Below are 22,636 nucleotides of genomic sequence, written 5' to 3' on the forward strand. Positions count from 1 at the left end.
TAAAATTAATAAATATTTTTAAAGGGTAGAGGGAAGAGAGAAAGTCACTCACATAATAGCCCATTATATGTTGTCTAATTACAGCACAGACCAAAACCTCAGGTTCTCTCTTGTCCCTGTGTTATTAATAAGCGTGGAATCATTAATGGACTGCTTGTCTCTGTGTGAAGCCTTTTACGGACGGAGTTTATTAGGCAGTCGGGGAGTGGCAATGCTTGGCAACGGAAGCAAGTGCAGCCTGTTGACTTACACAGTAGTGTAGTATTAACCGGAAGCAGGGCCTTTAACATGGTCCAGTGGGTGAAGGGGCTTCTAATTCCAGCACTTGGGAGTCTGAGGTAGAAGGATCCTGTATTCCAGGCCAGCCTGGGAGTAAAGCAGTCTTCGGCTTTAAAAACCAAAGACCCTAGTGGAGCTTCCTGGCTCACTCGTTAAATTTCAGCCCTTGCGAGACTGAGAGATGATAGAAAGGGATTGGTGAAGGCGAGTGGAAATGAAGGGTAGACAGACATCTCCTGAAACAGAACTGATCTTTAATCAGAACTGAAGGGCTGCAGTCTCTCAGGGAAGTGAGACTATGCCCAAGTGGCACGTGTTGGGGAGTAAGGGGTTGGGTTTTGTAGGACTGAAAGGGGGGGGGGGAGGCGGAGGGAGGGAGCTTTGGGGTTGGAAGATTCCATTTGCAGGTCAGTTCCCCTGCAGTCAGGAAGTGGGAGAGGCTAGCGGGTCTGGTATGTGGATCTCCTTATCAGAAGCTTCAGCAGTCAACAGTCAACTCTGGGCTTCTCAGTCCATCTGAGGTTTTTAAGTGATTACTTCAATCCATGCTTGGGACCAGCCTGAGCTAAAGTAAGACCCTATTACACATGGGTCGGTGTGCTGCCAAGCCCCAGAAGCTGAGTTCGACTTCTGGGGTGCATAAGGTAAAAGGAGCCCCACCCTCACTCCGCTCCACACAAAATAATGACCATGTAAAGAAAACTAAAATATACTTTAGTAGTACCTGTGTGATGTTGTATCTATGTAATAGGAGCGTGTATGGTGAGCATACCGTGTGTGTGCTTTGAGGAATACTATGCACGAACGTGTATAATCTAAGAGGGAATTTATGGACTATGCTAGCTAGCAACGTACCATGAGCAGGGATGGTGCTTAATATTTAGTCTTAATATAAGAGCACAAGAAAGAGGAAAGGCAGATGTGCGTTTCTTAGATATTTTGGCCGGTGGATCCATACATTTCCAGACTCACTTTGGCTTCCGGGCTGAACCTCGTCACTAGGTTTCTTTCCTCCAATGGCAAGAAGGACCGACACCCAAGCTCCTACCCACACGGACAGAGCCGGTTAGTCCGAAATGGCGGGAAGGGGCGGAGCACACATGGAGGGCGGGGCTAGAAAATTTCCCGAGGGCTCGGCCGCCCTGCTGCGCACGCGCACCTGCGCGCCCCCGCCGCCATGGCGCTGGCGCTGTCCAGTCAGCCGCGGGTGGTGGCGGCGACTTCCCCTCAGGAAGTCAGGTCTCCGCCTCCTCCCCCCCTCCCACCCCGCCTGCTCTGCGGCGGAGGCGGCGGCGGCGGCAGCGGTGTCTCTGCCTCTCCGCCACCTCCACCGCAGCCTCTGACCCCCGGCCGGCGTTGTTGGCGGGGAGGGGGACAGTAGTTGTAGACGCCCGCCCCTGCCTCAGAGAAGGTGAGTTCCCGCCCGGCGGCGGGGGCGGCCCGAGCTCCAGCCCTCAACTCCCGCGGCCTGGTGAAGGCCGAGCGCCCCGGCCCCGCCCCGCCGCGCCTTCGAAATGGCCGACGAGAGCCGGGCGCGGCCCCCCTCGGAGCGCCTGACTCTCTCCTCAGAACCCCTCAGCATCCGCGGCGCCATGGCCGAGGGACCTCACGGCCTGGCGAGGAAGCCGAGGTCCGAGGGGGCTAGGAGAAGAGGCGGCCGAGCCGAGGGCAGTGGGGGTTCAGTGAGGAATCCCCGTCCTCCAGCGACCCCGGGAGAGAGCAGCCTCGGTTTGGTGCAGGAGCGTGGACAGGAGACTTCCCAGCAGGCCACTTAGCGACAGGCATGAGTGGGGAATTAGGGAGCTCTGGACAGGAGGGTGGGAGCTTCCAGGTTTCCTCAAGGAAGAGGAGAGGTGAGGTGGAGGGGACGGATCACCCCGAAGCTTTTCTAGGCTTCTGGATTGCCAGGAAGACGAGTTAGAAAAAAATGTCCAGACGTCTCTTGACCGTAGTAACCCGAGTTTTAGCATTTTTTGACCAGTGTGAGAGTGGCGAGAAGCAAGATTTTATTCCAACCCTACTGACTAGGAGCAGAACTGAGCTGTGTTCTGGAGTGCTCCGAGTGACTTTGGCCTTTAAAAAAAAGTGTAAGGAGAGAAGGCCTGAAGTAGACAGGAGAGGTGAAAACTCCCCAAGGGTTAGGCATTGCTTCTGCCGGCTGAGAACTAGGAAGTTAGGCGCCTCCTTCATCCCAGTTACATTTCAAAGAATTGCTTCTATAGACTCTGAAAGACCGCTGAGCTGTGGGAAATAAGCTTAAAATGAGGGGATAGTTAGAGTCTTTGTTGGGCGTGGTGCTGAGCGCCTTAAATCCCTAGCAGTGGAGGGGCAGAGGCCATCCTGGTCTACATGAGAATTCCTAGCCAGCACGAGCTATAGAGTGAAACACTACCTCAGGAAAAAAAACAAAAATGGCCTGGGACCGGGCAGAATTTGTTAGCTTTTTAAGAGTGAGCTCTACTGTGGGTAGAACTCCTTAGACCCCAGCATCACAAACACGGAGGCGTGTCATCTGTTGAGGGCTAAAATAAACAGTAAACCTGACAGCCAGAGCTTTTCCTTAAAGTGTGGCAGGGGTGTCCCAGGCACTTGACACTGGGCACCGTGTTAAATTGTGATTTAAGTCGCTTTTTATGGATGGAGGTTTGGAGAGTTTTGACATTCTCACCAACACATTTACCAAAACACAAAAGCTGTAGACTACCCCAGTAGATGTGTGTGTGTGTGTGTTATAGGTACTACACACCTGAGACAGCCTGCACCTGTGAGATAAATCTTTAAAGCAGTTTTGGAAATAATTTTATATCGTGGCATTTGATTCCCCACTGCAGAAGAGTTCAGTAAAACACCAAGAAACAGAAAAACTATTTTTAGTACTTTTACCTTATATTGCTCCTTGTCTCCAGTGTGAAAGATAATGGAAGCCAGACTATCACAGGATAATTTAGATTCCTTTTCTATATATAATACCTGTAAATATAACACTAAAAGTAACTTTTTTCATGATATCTGTATTTTATGTCCTTTCACAATTTGGAGAAGTAGCACAGGAGTAAAATAGTATCCTTAAAACATTTTTATGAACACTTCCATGTAGTAAGAATGTTATAAAAATTTATTACAATCAAATAAGTATCTTCAATCAACCGAGAATATCCTGAGAAAATTTTTTATCTGAATTTGTGTGTGTTAAAATTTCTGTCTGTCACCAAGTATGCCAGAATAGTTTTTAGGTGTCAACATGCAATTTTTTTAGTTCTATGGTCAGATCACAATCAACTCTTCATGGAAAAAACAAAACCAACCTTTCTGCCAGTTTCCACATCACTTTTTTTCCCCAGTGATTCTAATATGTGCAAAAGACAGAGTGATAGTCCATATAGTAATAACTGCTGTACCACTTATAGTTAGTGAAAATGAGACTAGTGAGATGGGAGTCTTGATGACCCTGGGAAAGTCCCACACTTGGTCTTGGGTTGTGTCATCTACTGAATGGGGTAATTGGACTAGCCCAGTGCTTCTCAACCAAGGATGTGTCTGACCCAGGCTTCCCATCTTCCGTTCATTTGGAATGTCCAGAGACATTTTTGCTTGTAGCCACTGGACAAAGGAACATAGTAAGCAAATGCTTTAGGTGATCTATTTGGTATAGGACAGAGATGCTGCAACACTCTAAAGACAGCCCCCTTATATACAACATATGATTATCCTACTGAGAAAACATCAGTATTGTCAAGTTTAGAAACCTTACAATAAGCAAACTTCTGAAGGGCTGTGTAAATTAGATTTATAGTTTTGGACTGACTTCCGGGTAGTCTGGTATTCCTTCTGTGGTGTGGCTGTGTGCTGGGACAGTAATAGAACATGGAAGTTTGGACTTATAATAGTCATTTGAACATTTGGCAATATTCAAAAAATGAAAAAACAGCAGTTTAAAAAGTTACCTAGTCACTGATATGGGACTTTTGGAATGTTTTCCCAACTCCTCCTACCTTGCAAGTGTTGGGATTATAGGTATGTGCCACCCTACCTGGTTTAGGACTCTGTATGTTTTATTTTCAATGGTTACAAAAGGTTGGGTGGAGCCAGGTATGGTGGTTCATACCTGTAACCCCAGTACTTGAGAGGCAGAGGCAAACAGATCTCTGAGTTTTAGGCCAGCTTGGTCTACATAGACTGCTCCCCCACCCCCCCAAAAAGTTAGAGTGGACATGTCACACATGCCTATAATTTCAGTGTTTAAAGACTGAGGCATGAGGCTCAGGAGTTCAAGGCTCGCCTGGGCTGCACTGTGAGACCCTGTCTAAGGAAAAAAAAGAAAAAGGACCTCACTAGTTACAGAAAGACTTGTGATTTCCAGTTATGCTTGTAGATAAGACATGATTGGAAGTGTGTGTGTGTGTGTGTGTGTGTGTGTGTATGTGTGTGTGTGTGTTTTAGGCTGTGTTAGAAAACTCCTCCAAAAAAAAAAAAAAAAAAAAAAAGAATTAAAGTACCAGTTCCATTGTCACCTTCAAAATAGGACAAGTAAAACTTTTTTGAAGCAGGAAGCAGATGAATAGGATCACATGAGTCCAGGAGTTTGAGGCTAACCTGAACATATCCTGTCCCAAGAAGAGTCAGTATCACTGTGGTCGGTTTGTGTGCACTAATTTGAAATCAAGGGAAGTTGTGAAAACTACATAATTTAACCCTTCTACCTTACTGTAGCTAAACTACATATTTTTAAACAATTCAAAATGATTACAAAACACTATATTTACATTCTTTCTAAACTTTCTGATTTAACAGTTCTTTTAAACACATTTTTAAGCAGAAAAGCTATATACTGGTGCTGAAATCAGGCTTAGTTTCAAGATAACCAGCATAAATACAGACTTAAATTTTTGCAAAAGTTAAAACTATAGTGTAGATACATGTAGCAAACTCCAAGTCAGTGTATGTCTTTTTCAGTTATTTTCAATAAAATTTATCTAACAATATTGAGCTACAAATCAGACTCCCATGAATTAGCAGTGTAATACAGTATAAAGACTGAGTAATTATTTCACAGATAAGTAATTTAGAAACCCAGATGAAACAAAGAAGTGTCTGGTAAGTGAAAGATTTTTCAGACCTTGTTTCAAATATGCATCTTTAGTGAGATTCACTGGGTCACACTGAAGGTTATGAATATATCCACATACAATTATATAAGTTAAAATTATAGGAAATTATATAAGTTTTATGGCATTATTCAGGGTGCTATGCCTCCTAGATATGGCAGTATTTACTGTCAGTAATCCTTGGCCAGGGATAGCTTAAGGTAAAAATTAGTTTCTTCCAAGCAAATACATTCAGGTACCACCTTCCTTCTACTATCACCCCCATCCCTGGGAAAGGAAGTGAATGGATCATGAGTCAGCCACAGTAATTTACTCTCTTAAATTATTTTAGCTTGTATAGATTGGCTTGTTGATACTAAAATTGGATCATACCATTTTACAACATAACATCACAATTCCAATTTATTTAAGTAGCTACATAGGAGGTGGACATTTTAATATATAATCCTAGCACTTTGGAGGCAAAGACTGGATGTTTACAAGTTTGAGGCTATTCTCTTCTACATAGTATCAGGTTAACAAGGGCTAAGTGGTGAGACCATGTCTCAAAACAACAGAAATAACCTAAGAAATAAAGACGGTGACACAAAGCTTTAATCCTTCAAAAGGCAGAAGCCAGCCTGGTCTACAGAGCTAGTTCCAGGACAGCCAGGAATACACACAGAAACCCTGTCTTGAAAAAATGCATAAATACGTGAATATAATGTACAATATTAGTGCTAAATGGCATATGTCTTCAGTCTACTTTATGTTGATATAATGGAATGCCACACTTTTAAAAGATTTCTTACAGTTCTAGAGGCTAGTGATTTTTAAGATGCCACCATCTAGCGAAGGTCAACTTCATGGAAGAAGGCAAGAGTATGTTTGTGGAGAGATATCAAACTTGCAGTCATAAGTTCTCTTTTAACTAACATTAATCAACTCTTAAGGTGGCTACCTCGTGACCTAAGTAGTTCCCATTAGACTTCACCTAATGCTTGTACTTTGATAGTTTCCAGCATCCCAACACCGGCTTTGGGGGATATATTATCAAACTGTAGCATTCTTGCTCATAAACAGATAAGCATCTGTAAAATAAATTTTAGCAGTTGGGCCAGGCAGTGGTGGTGCACACCTTTAATCCCAGCATTTGGGAGGCAGAGGCAGGCGGATTTCTGAGTTCCAGGACAGCCTGGTCTACAAAGAGTTCCAGGACAGCCTGGAGAAACCCTGTCTTGAAAAACAAAACAAAAATTTAGCAGTTGAGTGCCTTAGATTTAACTGTAGACCATGTAAATATAGTGATTTGGGTAAGATTAATTATAAAGGGAGAAAAGTTTGCCCAAGTCCTAAAAGTTAATATACAACATGACTATCTTCATGTTTGTATGGTCTTGCATATTTAGTGAAATTTTTGTGGTCACATTTTTACCAACTGGGAAAAGGTTGCCTGCTACAGGTAAAGTTGGTTTATGGTTCTTCCCAGTGATTTTCACAGAACATTAATAGTATACAGTCATACTTAATTATCTGCAGGGGATTAGTTCCAGACCCCCTACCTTATGTAACAAAACCTACAAAAGTCTGGCTCAGTGTAGCCGTATATAGCCTTGACGTGAGTACAGTATAAATGTTATGTAAATAGTTGTTATACTTTATTGTTTAGGGAATGATGACAAGGAAAAGTCTTCTTACTCTGTAAACATGATTTTTTTATTTTTATCAATAGTTGATTGAGTCCAAAAAAATGGAACACAGAGATACAAACCCAAGGTTTACCTAGGTTTGAATCCATGACTCAGAAAATTGACTGTATTTTTTTTTTTTGAGATTGTTCACTACCAAAAAATGCCTAGGTTCAGTGTCTTAGTCCATATTTCAATATTGTGACCCAGATCACTTCCATCATCAGTTCTCAGGAACCTTCTCATTTACAGAGATATTTTCTGGACCACAGAAAAATGTTAAGTTGAGGTGTGATGTCACACATCTATAATTCCAGGTACTTATGAGGCTGAGGGAAAGAGGATTACAAATTTGAGGCTATAAGGCCTGAGAGATGGCCACTTCTAAGTCCAAGAGCCTGAATTCAATCTCTGTGACCCAATAGTAGAAGGAGAAAGAACTGACTCTAGTTAGTTACCCCTGACTTCCACATGCCTCCTCTGGCACATACACCAGATACATACACAATAAACAAACTTTTTTAAGCTTGAAAGATTACCATATTAAATATTAAGCTTACTAGATGTTTTCCTATTATAATGGGGTTTCTTATGAGCAAAATGCTGTAACTATAGCCTTGTAAGCAGTTTTAAAATTCGAGGTGGTGTTTGAAATGGTATTGCTAAATGAAGATTGAAAATACAACCTCCAGTGTTTTTAATTTTCTCTGTAGATATCAGGAATGAATGCAGACAGGTTTTTTTAAAAGGCATCTGTGGAGTGCTGCTGTTTAATAAAAGATTTTTTTAAATTATGAGATAGGCTGGAAATAAGAGACTATCTTTTGCAAGCTTTGAAATATAGCAGATAAATTTCATCCATGCCATTTTGTTTAATTGTTTTAAGAACCCTTTGTGGTTGGTGGTATTGCCCTTTTAGTGCGTGAAGATGTGGGCTCAGAAAAGAAATAATAAGCTGACATATTTGGGGAAATAGGTTTCTAACTCTGAAACTCATTTCTGCCCCCTCCCCCCACCTCTTAGACTGAATTCACACAGCAACGTAAGTCCCTAGTAATTTAGCTACCATGTTCATACAGTAACTAGAAGAGACATTCAGGAAATGATAAATCTGTATCAAAAGGAGTTTTTGTTTGTTTGTTTTGCATCAGTGGCATTTACTGCAGTAAAAGTGATATACAGTAGTTTTACCTTCGACAACCCTTTATAAAGAGGCTTCAGTTCACTGTGAACTGTCTAGTGGTCTTGCCTCTAGATCATAGATGAAGATACTGACCTGAGTAGTTGTGACTCTCAGCTAGACATAAGTGTGGGCAGGTAGGTATTCCAGTACCTTAAGTCTGAGGTCCTGTTCAGTGTTCATTCTTTAATATGGTGTGGCTTCCATTCTGTATCTTTCCTGTATACTGGTGTCATGGAGAGAGGGGGTAGGTAGCCATTAATAATACTATCAATACATAATCATCTTTTCTACTCTCGTCTCTTAATGTTCAGAGACCTGGAGAAACTTGATCTCTTTAGCTCTGCCATCTTGGATGCAAAAGTACTAAGTACATTTGTTTTAATGAGTCATAAAAGTCAGTTGTACTGTTTAGATCTCATCTAAGTAATTCCCACATACACGTGTGTGTGTGTGTGTGTGTGTGTGTGTGTAGGTTTATACCTGCCACAGCACTGAGTGAAGGTCAGGGGACAACTTGGAGTCAGTTCTCACCATTCATGTTGGTCCCAGTTATCAGACACAGGTCACTGGGCTTGGCCATAGGTGCCCTTTACCCACTAAACCATCTTACCAGCCACATCATCTAGTTTTATCCACTGGTAATTTGTTTGAAACTACATCTTGGTTTATATGTGATTGAGATTCAAGTACTCTAATTATAGTTATTCCTTGGCTTCCGATTGAGAGGACTTGGATTCAGATCTCAACTCTGCCATTAATCATTGGGCAAGTCACTTTGATCACTGTTTCTTAAACCCACAGAATGCCCTTTTTGCCATATTTGTGAGAATTAGATAAAAGAAGGCATCTGTGTTTATTCTAATTCTATAGAAAAGTATCAGGTAATCAAAATGTTATTTTGATATTTGAGCTTGTTGAAATTTTTTAGTTAGCTTTTACAAGATTGTAAAGTAATACTCAATTTAGAAAGAAAAAATAACTTCCAATAAAATTAAAAAAATAATTCATGACTATTCACAAAATGCTAACTTCTCTGTTTTCCCTGTATCAACATTTCAGTTATTACCATGTGGACAGTTTCACTTATTCAGAGATTATTTTCTGTTAGATCCTCTCTTACAAGGAGTTTGGAGGTTAAAAAAAAAAAAGCAAAGCTGTTAGCACATATTCATAATGTGAATAGAAAGGACCCGTGCATCTTTCTTTGTCTTTGCTCTGAGTCACTGGCTCACTTCCTCATGTTCTGTGATGGCTGAAATCCACCTATGGCATCATTCCAGCAACAGCAAAGTGATGTCATCTTGTAGCCCCACACATTTAAGCACTTTTTTTATTTTTAAAGATTGATTTATTTTATGTGTATGAGTACACCATTGCTCTCTTCAGAAACACCAGAAGAGGGCATCACATCCCATTACCAATTGCTGTGAGCCACCATGTGGTTGCTGGGAATTGAACTCATGACCCCTGGAAGAGCAGTCAGTGCTCTTAACCGCTGAACCATCTCTCCAGCCCACATTTAAGCACTTAAGGGTTGTTTTGTTTTTGTTTTACGTGAAGTTATTCACATAGCAATGTTTTGCCTAATAATGGCCAGAAACGTATATTTTAAAAGATTTTGTGTGTTTATGTGCCTTCATATGTTCAATCTAAGATCTACAACTAAGAAAAAAAAACAATATTTACCTAAGAGCCTGGCTTATTTCACTTGATCTCTAACAAACAACATAATTTCATCATTTTTTTAAGTGGCTGAATAAAATTCTGTTGTATAGTGTATACCACATTTTCTTTATCCATATGTTTGAATAACTTGATTCTGTAACCTAGCTATAATGAATAGTGCTATAATAAATTGTGTATGTTTACTTGAATGGTAAAGGTTTATACCCATAACTAGTAAAGCTGGGCTATGCAGTAGTTCTATTTTCAGATTGTTTGAGGAGCCTTCATACACATTTCCATAGTGTCTGGTCAATTTTATATTCCTATTGGTAGTGCATAACTCCCACACACCCAAAGTCCTTGGTAGCATGTATTGTTTTCTTAATGTTAGACATTCTGGCTGGGGTGGAACTCTCATTATAGTTACAGCTGTCTTGATTAATATATTATGGAAATGTGCTAGAGTACCTGCCTTTACGTGCGTTTGGGGGATCTGAACTCTGGGTCTTTGTAATTGTGTGACAAACAGACCCACTGAACCAACATCATAATTGGGGGGCCAAAGGGGGTACATGCCATGGTGTGAGCATGTGAAAGTTACAGAGAATTCAACAGGAATCAGTTCTCTTCTACCATGTGAGTTAATCAAACTCAGATCTTTATTATCAGGCATCTCACCATTGTTAGAATGCATTTAAAATTTTTACTAAAATTATATTTTGACCATGTTCTTCTTCCCTTTCCCCAACCTCTCCCAGATCTTCCCTTCCCTAACTACCCAACTTCATGTGTGCTCTCTCTCTCTCTTTTTCTTTCTCTTTCACACACACACACACACACACACACACACACACGAGACAAAAAAATGCCAAAACAGCATGACCTCTGTGTGTGTGTGTGTGTGTGTGTGTGTGTGTGTGTGTGTGTGTGTGTGTGTACTCCTGATTATAGGACTGCCCTGGAGTGTCGTTGATATGCTTAGTGACACTTAATTGGAGAAGACTAATTTTTTATTTTCCAGCAGGTATCAATTACACATAGCTTCTTGGTTAGGGATGAGGCTTTGTGTTAAGACCCTGTCTGGCTTGAAGCTATACAGATCTTGTACAGATCCACAGTCTGAATTCATAATGTGCATCAGTCCTGCTGTGTTTAGCAAACACTATTTCCTTGGAGTCATCCATCACTTCTGACTCTTACGATCTGTCTTCTCTTCTATATTGATCCCTGAGTTTAATGAAGGCATTTTATTTAGGGCTGAGTTCTTCAAAGATTGTCATGCTCTACACATTGTCCAGCTTTAGGTGTCTGTTGATACTCATCTACTATAAGAAGCAGCTTCTCTGAGGAGAGTAGAACAATGCACTGGTCTGAGAACCCAACCTACTGTGACCACTGTGGTGGTGGAGGGGGAGTCCCTAATTAGAGAGTGTTTCTGCAGGTCATTAGGTATCAAAAGGGAATGGAGATATACTAGAAGGAATGTTTGAAATGGGCAAGTGGCAGAATAGAATGAGGTAGATCCTAGGTTAGCATCAAGAGGTCCCTAGTGGATGGAAGTGGACTGGTAAGAGGGGCTCCTGCAAGACTATGTAAGACTGAGAAACCAGAAGGGAGAACACGAATCCATTCTTTAAAAAACTTTTTTGGGGGTGTTTAAAATACAATACTTATTGGGTGTAGTGGCATACACCTTTAATCCCAGCATTTGGGAGACAGAAGCAAATGGTCTTGGTGAGTTTGAAGCCAGCCTGGTCTACATAGTTCCAGGACAACCAGGGCTCTGTAGAGAGACCCTGTCTCAAAAAAGAAAACAACAAAAAACTAAGTTTTAGTGGCTGGCAAGATGGTTCAGTAGGTAAAGATGCTTGCCTCTGGAGCCTAACAACTTGAGTTTGATCCCCAGAACCAACATGGTAGAAGGAGAAAATTGATGCCTGCAAGTTGCCTTCTGACCTCTATACATGTATACACCTCTATACATACAATAAATGGTTTTTTTAAAGTTTTCAGATTGACAGCAAAATTTAAAGATTTGGTCTGTGCTGGTTGTGTAGGTATAAACTTTTAATCTTTGTGACAAAATTGTGCTTGGTTTCAGGTGAATGAGAGTTGAGTATTAGACAAAAATAGATATAATCTCTACTCCATGGTTTAGCTCCCTGATTGTTGTAGTCTTCACTTTGTGGAGCATTCATGCTGAAAAACTGAAGCAATAAATGGTTGAATATGATCAGATTTCACCATCAAGTTCTCAGCCTGATAACGGTAAGATTTTACTCATGTGTGCCATCTGAGATATTTAGGGACTGGGTTGTTTTACTTAGCATAATGTGTCTCCAAGATTGATCCACTTTTTCCAGTTGTCACTAGACAGATGCTAGGACTGTTTCTACTTTCTATAGATGTTTATTCCATTAGGTAGTTAGACCATCATTTGCTTTACCCATTTACCTATTGATTTATATTTGTTTTTGGAAGGTTTGTACTGTTATGAACACTGATGTTTAAATCTTGTAAAGACATATATCCTTTGCGGTAAATGCCTCTGAGTGGTATGACTAAATCATTATTACATAGGTGTGTATGTAACTTGATAAAGAAGTTGCCAAACTGTTTTCTGAGTGATTATCCCTTTTACCATTCTTTCCAGAAAGGTCAGAGTTATGGTTGTTCCACCTCTTCACTAAGCACTGTCAGTCTTTTAGTCATTCCAGTGAATGTGTAGTGATCCCTCACTGTGGTTTTAATTCATACTTATTTTATATCTAATGATCTGCAACATCTTTTCCTGTGTTTACTGACAATTTGTGTGCATGTTCTTTTGAAGTATCAAAATGGTATGACTTTCTTTCAGCATTGTTAATGTGGCTGTCCTAATCAGATCTTTTATGCTTCTCAAATTATTAAGATATTTACTTTTTCTAATTCACCAAAGTAGGTTTCAGTTAGACCATTTTCCTATTTTCAGAATAATCACTGACCATTCATGACTCTGGAATGCTTTGTTGGATCATACTTCTCAAAGGGAAGAAATATTCAGTTGTACATGGGGTTTTGCTGCTGTATCCTAATAAATAAATCCCCAAAAATGTATTTTGATGTGGGGGAAAAAAGATAATCAGGAATGGCTGTTGCTCTTCTGAAACTTTCTGTGTGAGTTCTTATCCCTATTATGTCCATCTCTGCCTCCTCCTCCTCAGTTTCCACCTCATACTTCTCTTCTGGAAGAGAACAAACCAGAAGGCATTCTAGAATGCTGTTATAGCAGTCAAGTAATAGAGGGGAATCCAAGTGCTATATAGATGCTGCAGAACTCCATTCTGTTCCTTCACTTATTCTCATACCCTATTCCCATGAGTAGTAGCTCATCTTGTAGCTGAATTTATCATTTCCAGCATTCCAAAATTTACAAACATCACATTCTTTCATTAGTAAGCCTTAGAGTACTGTAGTCAGGTAAGTATGTACATTTACTTTATTTGAGTAGACAGGATTTTAAAGATTAAATTACTTAATTGCGGTTCTGTTACTTGTCTTAGAAAACAATAATACAGGTGATTAAGTTGTCACAACTTTAAAATTATCTAACATTAGATCAGGCCACTGCCACAGACATGATTCACACACCCCTGTTGCCATACATGTTTTGTTTTTAGTCTTATAAAAACATCTCATGTTCCATTTCCTTTCTATTCTTTTTTCCTCCCAAGTTAGAATATCAAAGTTACTATAAATGGTTTATGAGATATTTGACCATCGTGATATTTCTCTTTGACATAAGTTATCAAAATATTTAACAGTTAATGTAGGTTTTAATTTGGGTTTCCATTTGTTATTTTAACCTTTGTAAGAGCAAAGAATTTTTCAGAATAGAAGAATCTAGCTTTTTTTTTTCTCCATTTTCTCTACAGATAATCCCTTTCTGTCAACCTAATGAAGCATTCAAACAAGCCATATGACTCTTTTCAAGATGAACTTGAAGATTATATTAAAGTACAGAAAGCCAGAGGCTTAGAGCCAAAGACTTGTTTCAGAAGGATGAGAGGGGAGTATTTGGAAAGCTGTGGGTACAGAGAAGAGTTTGATTCCAGGCCCAGGTATAGAATGTTTGATCAGAGACTCCCATCTGGAACCAACCATTCCTACCCAAGATCATGCAGTAGTTCACAGACAGAAGACCGGGTACCCCAGTGGTTACCAGCTCATGACAAGATAAGACTAAACTCTCTGAGCTACTGTCAATTCACCAGGGATGGCTTCTCAGAAAAACCAGTCCCCTTGAACCTTAGTCAGCAAGAATACAATTGTGGCTCATATAGTGTAGAATCTGTAGTTCACAAGCGCCTCTGCTCAGAACACAGTACCATCGACCCTCAAGTCAGTCATAGACAAATGCACCAGAAGAGGAAAAAACATGTAGAAGAGGGCAGAGAAAAGCAGGAAGAACGGCCCAAACATGAGAGGAAAAGGAGTTCTGAGGAAATGGATTTAAATAAACATAGAAGCATCCAAAGAAAGAAAACAAAGGCAGAAACAGAAACTGTACAGGATGGTACAGAAAAGCTTAAGAATCGAAAAGAGAAAAAAACCCGAGATGTATCATCTAAGAAAGAGGACCGTAAGCGTAGGAAGGAAAAAAAGGAACAAGGTGAAGAAAGGACAGAGGAGGAGATGCTTTGGGACCAGTCTATTCTTGGATTTTGAGGCTCCTTAGATCTCCTGAGGCTCCACTGAAATAACAGTCAAGGAGCTTGGTTTTATGTGCATTCATATTCATGTCACTTGCATATGTGGACAGAAGTTTCAACTTCTAACAAAGTGAACATGAAATATTTAGTGTGCTTTCCAACATGGAGATTACTTTTCTATTTTCTAAAAGATTTATTAACTTTTCTTACATATGGTAGAATTTCCCTTTAAGAGAGTGGCTCTGCTTTTATTGACCAAATTGCTGTGGTAGTGGACTTATTTTCCCTTGGGAGATCATTTATTTAAAATTGGAGGATTAACTGATGGCTTTTGTGGAATCTATTTCTTGGTTGGGTTTCTTTTAGTTTTGAGTCACATATTTTTATGCTCACTGTCTTTCTCTATGAAGCAATTTAGATTTCCTTTTTTTAGATCTAACTTGCAATATATTTTCTGGGTTGGAAAGTGAAATAACATAATAATTTTATCTTACATATAGTTTTAAAAGTTTCAGAGACTTCACACAAAATCAGTTTATATTCTGAAAATGTTTATAATAAAGTATCTTAATTTCTGGATGTTTCTTTGTGTCAGTGCTCTGTTCTAGTGATTCTCTTTTGGAAAGAGAAAAGCAGTAACCACTTTATATTAAAGATTTTAGAGGTTAGAACACACTAAATGGTTGTAAAAATTCTTTACCTACTGAATTAGGCTCACAATTTATAATAAAGAGCTTTGATTCATGATAATTTTTCCAAATGATTGAAACAAAGAAGGAATTTACAAAAGAAAATGTTATTACTCTTTCCTGGCAATGCTGTACTTTCTTTAAAATGACTCAAAGCCGACAGTTCGTGTGATACAACTGAACATTAACTGACACTAAATACATCATGCAACTTCTTTTAAATATTTTAATTAAAATCATAGCTATTGAGCAAGAGAAGGCTATAAATATGTGGTATTGATCATATTGAGGCCACTGTGGCTAGCACAATTTTTAAAAAATTTTAGGACAGAAGATTTTTTCCTAAAATGTTCTCTGTTCTCCAACTTCAAGTTGAATGGTAGAAGCTAAGCCTTATACATGCCTGGGACAGCCTCCACTACAAAGAAACTTCTGAACCAAAATAGCAGAGGTGGAAAAGCCCTGGTCAAAAGTTAGGAAGATATCTTAAGTATGTTAAAAAACAAAACTAACCTAATCCAAAGAGCAAGGTAGGGGGTAGTATCCTTCATGCATCTGCAAGTGAGAATAATCAGCAATGAAGAGAACAAGAAGAGGTCTGGGAAATCAAAAGTGGAGAAGCCTAAATACCATGGAGAAGTGCAAAGAAGTACAAAGCAATTGGCAATTTAGTTCCTTGCTCCCCAAGCCACGGAGGAAGGGAGAACTAAAGACTATAAGCGAATAAGAATAAGGCAGGCCAGAGAGTGCCAGCATAGTCCTAACTGCAGGAAAGAAACCCATGTTTCTTAGCAGCTTTAAGTCTATCCATGGGATTAGCCTGAAACTGTCCCCCAGACAACCCAGCTTTGGAGAAGAAATTCATGTCCCAGCAAAAGCTCAGAGTAATATGCAGTCTTGAGAAGTGCCGATCAGGAGTACCTCATCATTCAGAACTGCTCTGAGGATCAGAAAATAATGAGCAATCACAAATCATGGTCCCTACAGAGGACCTTGCTGCCCTGACAGGGTGGGAGAAGGTCCCTGAGGACAAATACAGATAAGAAGGAATATCTCTCACAAATCCAATGGAGTATACTGGCTTCGGGAAGGAGGGAAATAAGGGACGTGGTTATCAATGTTCCTTTTGTCACAAGAATCAAGACTGGTCACATGGTTTTACACAGGGGAGGAATGGGCAGAGGGAGCCTAGGAGTCTGAGAGCATAAGACCAGAATTGGCAAAGAGTTTGACTCCCATCAACTGTCCTCCGTCAAAGAAGTTGGTTTGATTACTTCCTTCACTCTGAGGCATTCCAGGTATATACCACATTTGTGTAATGCCACAGACTGAAGACCGCTGGAATGAGTGCCATGTCTGCTACACATACCAATAAACGTTCTGTACAGTGAGACAACTTCTGCCTTCACAGTGTCTGCAGGTATAGACAAAGATTCCAGAAGTAAATATAGATGTTCTGGGCACATAAATTACCTCATTTTACCTAGAGAGAAATACAGGGCAGGTTGTAGATTGTCTGCTGCAACTTAGTCCTACTTGGACTTTGGTGAATCCTTCAACTTAAAGAGTAGAGAACAGAGGAGTTAGAGAGATGGTTCAACAGTTAAGAGTACTAGTTGCTCTTACAAAGGACCTGGGTTTGATTTCCAGTCATGGTAGTTCACAACAGTCTGTAACTCTAGTCTCAGAGAATCCAATGCCCTCTTCTGACCTCTGCAGGTACCAAGAATACATGCAGTATACCAGCAAAACATTCATTTACAAAATAATGAGAAGACAAAAACCTGCAGCCATTGACCCAGCTCCAAACAAGTATAACCTGAGGGCCCACACCAGACATATCCTTAGCATCAATAGGCAAAATGGTGTGGACACATACACCTATCAGGATCTTCACAGGTTGCTTTTATATTCTTTCTCGCCCCATACACAAAAAGATAGATAGATGATAGATAGATAGATAGATAGATAGATAGATAGATAGATAGATAGAATTTAAAAAAAAAATAGAAGGGCTGGAGAGATGGCTCAGCGGTTAAGAGCACTGACTGCTCTACCAGAGGTCCTGAGTTCAATTCCCAGCAACCACATGGTGGCTCACAACCATGTGTAATGGGACCTGATGCCCTCTTCTAGTGTGCCTGAAGAGAGCAATGGTGGACCCATTAAATAAATAAATCTTTTTTAAAAAGGAAAACAATAGAAGAGAATAAAGGGTCTCAGTCCAGGTTGCCTAAAGATGACCTTAAACACCTGATATTCTGCCTCCACTTCCCAAGTGCTAGAATTGCAGGCATGCTTCACTATGCCTAACCAATCGTGTGTCTTTATCAGGTTTTGGTAGGTTTAGTATTGGTGTTATAGAATTAATTTGAGGGGAGTTTCACAAAATAGTTGGAGAAGTACTCATAGTAATTCTTTAAAAGCCTGGTAAAATTTAATAGTGAGTCAATATGTCCCATGCAGGCTTGGGGCAGGTGGATTTCTGAGTTTGAGGCCAGCGTGGTCTGAGTTCCAGGATAGCCAGGGCTAGACAGAGAAACCCTGTCTCAATAAAAAAACAAAACAAAAAGAAAGAAAAATGTCCCAAGCTTTCTTTGTTAGGAGGCAAAATTATGTCTCTGTAGGGTTGTACCTACCAAAACATAAGTGATTAAAAACAAACAAACAAAAAACCCACTATAGGCTAAGCATGGTGGCACACACATTTGATCCCAGCACTCAATAGGCAGCATCTTAGATTTCTGTGATTTCCAGGCCAGGCTAGCCTATGTGGTAAGCTCTGGTATACTCAGGCTATGTAGAAAGACCTTATCTAAGAAAAGAAAGAAGAAAGTAAGCTATAAAGTGGTATTGCTGATAAATATAAATGCAAAAATTTTAAAAAAAAGGTTGCAAATTAAATTGAACAGCATACTTAAATGTACACCATGATCAAGTTGGTTTTGATTAGAAGTGCAAGGATGGTTCAATATACACAAATTAACATAGTACAATTAAATAGAATTTATGATAAGGGAAAATTATGTAATTGAGCATGATGGAGCTAACCCAAAAACTTGTGAGGTAGAGGCAGAGGACCAGAAGAATAAAGTATCTCTGTCTGCTTTCTGGAAAATGGTTCTAGGATGAGTCAGTGGATGACAGATGAACAAGGGGCTAGGTAGGCTTGAGAGTACATATAATTGTGTCACCTGGGTAATGAAGGCAGGAGGATTAGGAGGTCAATGTGAGCTTTGGGTACAGGGTAAATTCAAAGCCAGCTTGGGCTACATGAGACATTTCAAATAAGTAGCAAGTAGTTGTTAAGTATATGCTTATAATCTCAATACTTGGGAGTCTAAGGCAGGAGGAATATGAGTTCTAGTCAAACCTAAGATACACAGCAAGAACATGCCATCTTAAGAAACAGCATTCAAAAATAAGTCTTTTTTTTTAAATGTATCAACAATGAGCAACCAAAAAAGGACGATAATTCTATTCAAAATATCCTTTAAAATAGGAATACATTTGAAAGAAAGTAAAGACCTTTACAATAAAACTTGTAAATAGAGTTGATAAGATGGCCTTGCCAGTAAGGGACTTGCCAATATGCTTGACAACCTGTGTTTGAACCCCTGAACCCATAAGACAGAATGAAAGAATCAATTTCGATAAGTTGTTCTCTGACTTTCAAATGCACACCATAGGGGACACACACACTCACAGAGAAATGTGTGAGGAGAGTTTATTTTTTCCAAAACTGTTTTTATACCATTTTAATTACATGCAAGTAATAAGGTCAATTCTAGGTTAAGGAAATAACACACAATAAATCCAAATAGTTAAGGGATAGGCAAGGCAATAAAAGTCCCATGATCACACCTGTGATCAATGTTACTAAAGGCTTATTAGGATGACCAAGATATCTAAGCCTACTTCCCTGTTCTAGCCCAAAATCAGAATCTTGCCTGAAGCCTACTTCTTTGTTCTAGTCTAAAATTAGACTCCTGCCTGAGCTTACTTCCTTGTCATAGCGAGATGTCAGATTCCTGCCTGACGCCCATTTCCTTGTCATTGGCCAAAGTCGGACTCCTGCCAAGAGGCCCTCAAAGCTCTCCACAGAGATGTAAAAATAAATTTAAAAAATTTTTTTAAAGATTTTATTGGGCTGGCGAGATGGCTCAGCGGGTAACAGCACTGACTGCTCTTCCGAAGGTCCTGAGTTCAAATCCCAGCAACCACATGGTGGTGGCACACAACCACCCTTAATGAGATCTGATGCCCTCTTCCGGTGCGTTTGAAGTCAGCTACAGTGTACTTACGTATAATAAATAAATAAATCTTTTTAAAAAAAAAAAAACAATCAGTGCTCTTAACCGTTGAGCCATCTCTCCAGCCCATAAAGATAAGTTCTAATAAAAAAAAAAACCAAAAAAAAAAACCAAAAAAAAAAAAAAAAGGCCCGGGCAGTGGTGGCACACACCTTTAATCCCAGTGCTTGGGAGGCAGAGGCAGGCAGATTTTTGAGTTCGAGGCCAGCCTGGTCTACAGAGTAAGTTCCAGGACAGCTAGGGCTACACAGAGAAACCCTGTCTCAAAAAAAAAAAAAAAAAAAAAAAAAAAAAGAGGGCTGGTAAGATGGCTCAGTGGGTAAGAGCACCCGACTGCTCTTCCGAAGGTCCAAAGTTCAAATTCCAGCAACCACATGGTGGCTCACAACCATCCATAATGAGAACTGACTCCCTCTTCTCGGGTGTCTGAAGACAGCTACAGTGTACTTACATATAATAAAAATAAATAAAAGAAAGAAAGAAAGAAAGAAAGAAAGAGAGAGAGAGAGAGAGAGAGAGAGAGAAAAAAAAACCCACTAGGTTAGGATTTTTTCTACTGTGAACAGATACCATGACCAAGGCAACTCTTATAATAACAATATTTAATTTGGGCTAGCTTATAGATTCAGTCCATTATCATCAAAGTAGGAGCATGGCAGCATCCAGGCAGGCATGGTGTAGGAGGAGCTCTGGCATCTCTAACATCTTAGGGTATCCAAGGAAACTTGAATGCTACAGCTTCTTATTCCAATAATTGGAATCCACACATGATTATCTGAGCTCCTTCACAGGTCTTGGGTCACTTCTCCAGCTCTGCCATCTGTAGGACTCTAAGCACTGGTTGACTCCACTCTACTGCTGTTGCTGATCTTGGTGGTCATCACATGGTACTGGCATTTCCAATAGGCTTCCAGGTCTCTTCTGCTGCAACTATGCTTCATCAATATCCTCTCATAGGCTCCCTTCATGGTGCCAAGCCTCAAGCATGACTCCTTCAGTCCTAGACCATCAATTGTAACTGAGGCTACACCACCGTGCCAAGACTCAGCTGCATTCTATGACCCCTCATGCCTTCCAAACCACTACCTGGGTGATTCTTACACATTACCAAGCCTGGCTGAAGCAAAAGGTACAACCTTAGCTATCTCTGGAACACACTCTCAGAAAATACTTCCTAGAAGATTTCACCTCAGGAATCCTGGTCTCTTCTTAATCACCACTAATTTCTTAGCTCCAGCTAGTCAGTATCAATTGTCCCAGTAGTCCCTTCTATTCTTGACTCTAAAGCCAGAGCCACGTGACCAAAGCTGCCAAGTTTTGCTGCTTGCTAGAGCTGGAGCATGACCCCCTTGTTCTATTACATTATCACCAGCTTTCTGTTTTCCAATTCCTTCACTGCCTAAGCTTCACTGTCCTGAAACTTGCTCTGTAGATTGACCTTGAACTCAGATCTGCATGGCTGTATCTATCTCCTAAATGCTAGGATTAAAGGCTTGTACCATCATCCTTGGATTTAAGACTTTGTATCAGGCTGGGTTTGAACTCATTGGACCTACTTGCCTCTGTCTTCTGGGATTAAAGGCATGTGCTACCATGCCTGAACCTAAGCTTTTCAAGGCCACTATGCTTCAAGATCTAGATCAAAAGTTTGTGTCATCCCACGCATCAAGATCTGGGTAAAAAGCCTGTGTCTTCTGGCCTCATAATATGGATCTAGGTGTGCCCTCCATTTCTAGAATGAATGTAGTTCATTCCAGATGTAGTCAAGTTGGCGACCAGGAATAGCCGTCACAGTGACCCCTGCATATTATCTGACTTCTACAAGCACACTGTGGTATCTGTGCACTCTCATTCTCACACAAGTAAATATAATAAACTTTAAATATTATTTTTAATTTCTGAAATTTTATTAAATAGAAGTTGAAAAAATTCACCAGACACAAACACTATAAACTCATAAACTTCTATATAACTGGCGTAGCCATTTGGAACAGAAGCTTTGCAAGATCACAATAGAATTTATACTTTCACAATCAAATATATTTTTATACACTTATCCTCCATCAAAAGCAACAACAAAAAGATCACAGTAGAGTTAGAACTAGAAAAACAACTACCCTTATATCCTCTTTTGTAACTTGTGTCTTACTACCTGAATTCAGTATTTTTTTTTCTTCAAAGAAACAAAAAGAAAGATAACTTGAAAACCCAAGGACTATTACAAAAAAGGAAAGGGGATGAGTGAAGAGCAAAAGTGGGGAGTTCCAAAAGGGGGATATTGCCATGCAGGGACAGCAGCAAGGGGCCAGAGACATGGGCTATGTGTGAATTCATGGAAGACAGAAGAACTCCAGAGTCGAGTTCATTAGCTGTACTGTGGGACAGTCACAGTGGAGAAAAGAGCTGCTTTTGGTAGACTGGGAGGGGGACTCTAGACTGGTCAGTGTTTCAGTGTCACCATGTCCTGGAATAGTTGCAGTTGAGTTTTACTGTGGCTAGCAGTAGTCTATCCCCGAGGCAATGACAGTCTCACCCTGTGTCAGAAATATCCCAGCATGACCCATCCTACACCAGCATCTACATTTTACAGCTGGGTTTGTTAGGATTAACACTTTTGACAAGAAAACGATCTTGCCTGAAGACAGTGGTGCCTTTGTCCTGAGCATGAGACACCAGATCTTGGGTTCAGACTCCAACTTAAAGAACCCAACCTAAGGCTGTACTCTCTAGCTCCTGTTTCCAGATTATTCCCCAACAAACCTGTGTCTAGCACCAGGTTACAAGCCTGTCCCTGGAACTTTATTTCCTAACACCCACCAATCATGAGGAAAGCCGAGGTTAAGTTTATGGTTTGGCTCCCAGCACCAGCCAAATATTTTAAAGGGCAACAAAACTCCATAGTAGCCCTCCAATCAGATGTGTGCCAGGCTAGAAACCCCCTTGCTTGCCTGCTTGCTATTTCCTATAAAACCTTGTCCTGCTGAGGGCTCGTTGCTTCATCCACCCAGAGATGGCGGTGTGGCCCAAGCTTGAGCTTGAATAAA

At 40.3% G+C, this 22,636-nt stretch overlaps 1 protein-coding gene and 1 non-coding gene across 3 annotated transcripts; both read left to right on the plus strand.

The window, feature by feature from the left end:
- Window positions 1–1,520: 1,520 nt before the first annotated feature.
- On the plus strand, window positions 1,521–1,651 carry Mir8112 (microRNA 8112). The gene has a single exon (NR_106192.1). It is a non-coding gene; the product is annotated as a microRNA 8112 (primary transcript).
- Krcc1 (lysine-rich coiled-coil 1) lies at window positions 1,527–16,675 on the plus strand. Of its 2 annotated transcripts, NM_145568.4 has the most exons (4): window positions 1,869–1,909; window positions 12,001–12,167; window positions 12,871–13,055; window positions 13,814–16,675. In NM_145568.4, exon 4 carries the CDS (start codon window positions 13,836–13,838, stop codon window positions 14,604–14,606), a length of 771 nt encoding a protein of 256 aa, NP_663543.1. In that variant the 5' UTR covers window positions 1,869–1,909; window positions 12,001–12,167; window positions 12,871–13,055; window positions 13,814–13,835; the 3' UTR covers window positions 14,607–16,675. The 2 variants fall into 2 exon arrangements, with proteins under 2 accessions (NP_001341635.1, NP_663543.1); NM_001354706.1 differs by lacking the exons at window positions 1,869–1,909; window positions 12,871–13,055 and adding an exon at window positions 1,527–1,690.
- The last annotated feature ends 5,961 nt before the right edge of the window (window positions 16,676–22,636 follow it).

Source organism: Mus musculus, chromosome 6 (genome assembly GCF_000001635.26).
Source record: "Mus musculus strain C57BL/6J chromosome 6, GRCm38.p6 C57BL/6J".
NCBI classification, from domain to species: Eukaryota; Metazoa; Chordata; class Mammalia; order Rodentia; family Muridae; genus Mus; species Mus musculus.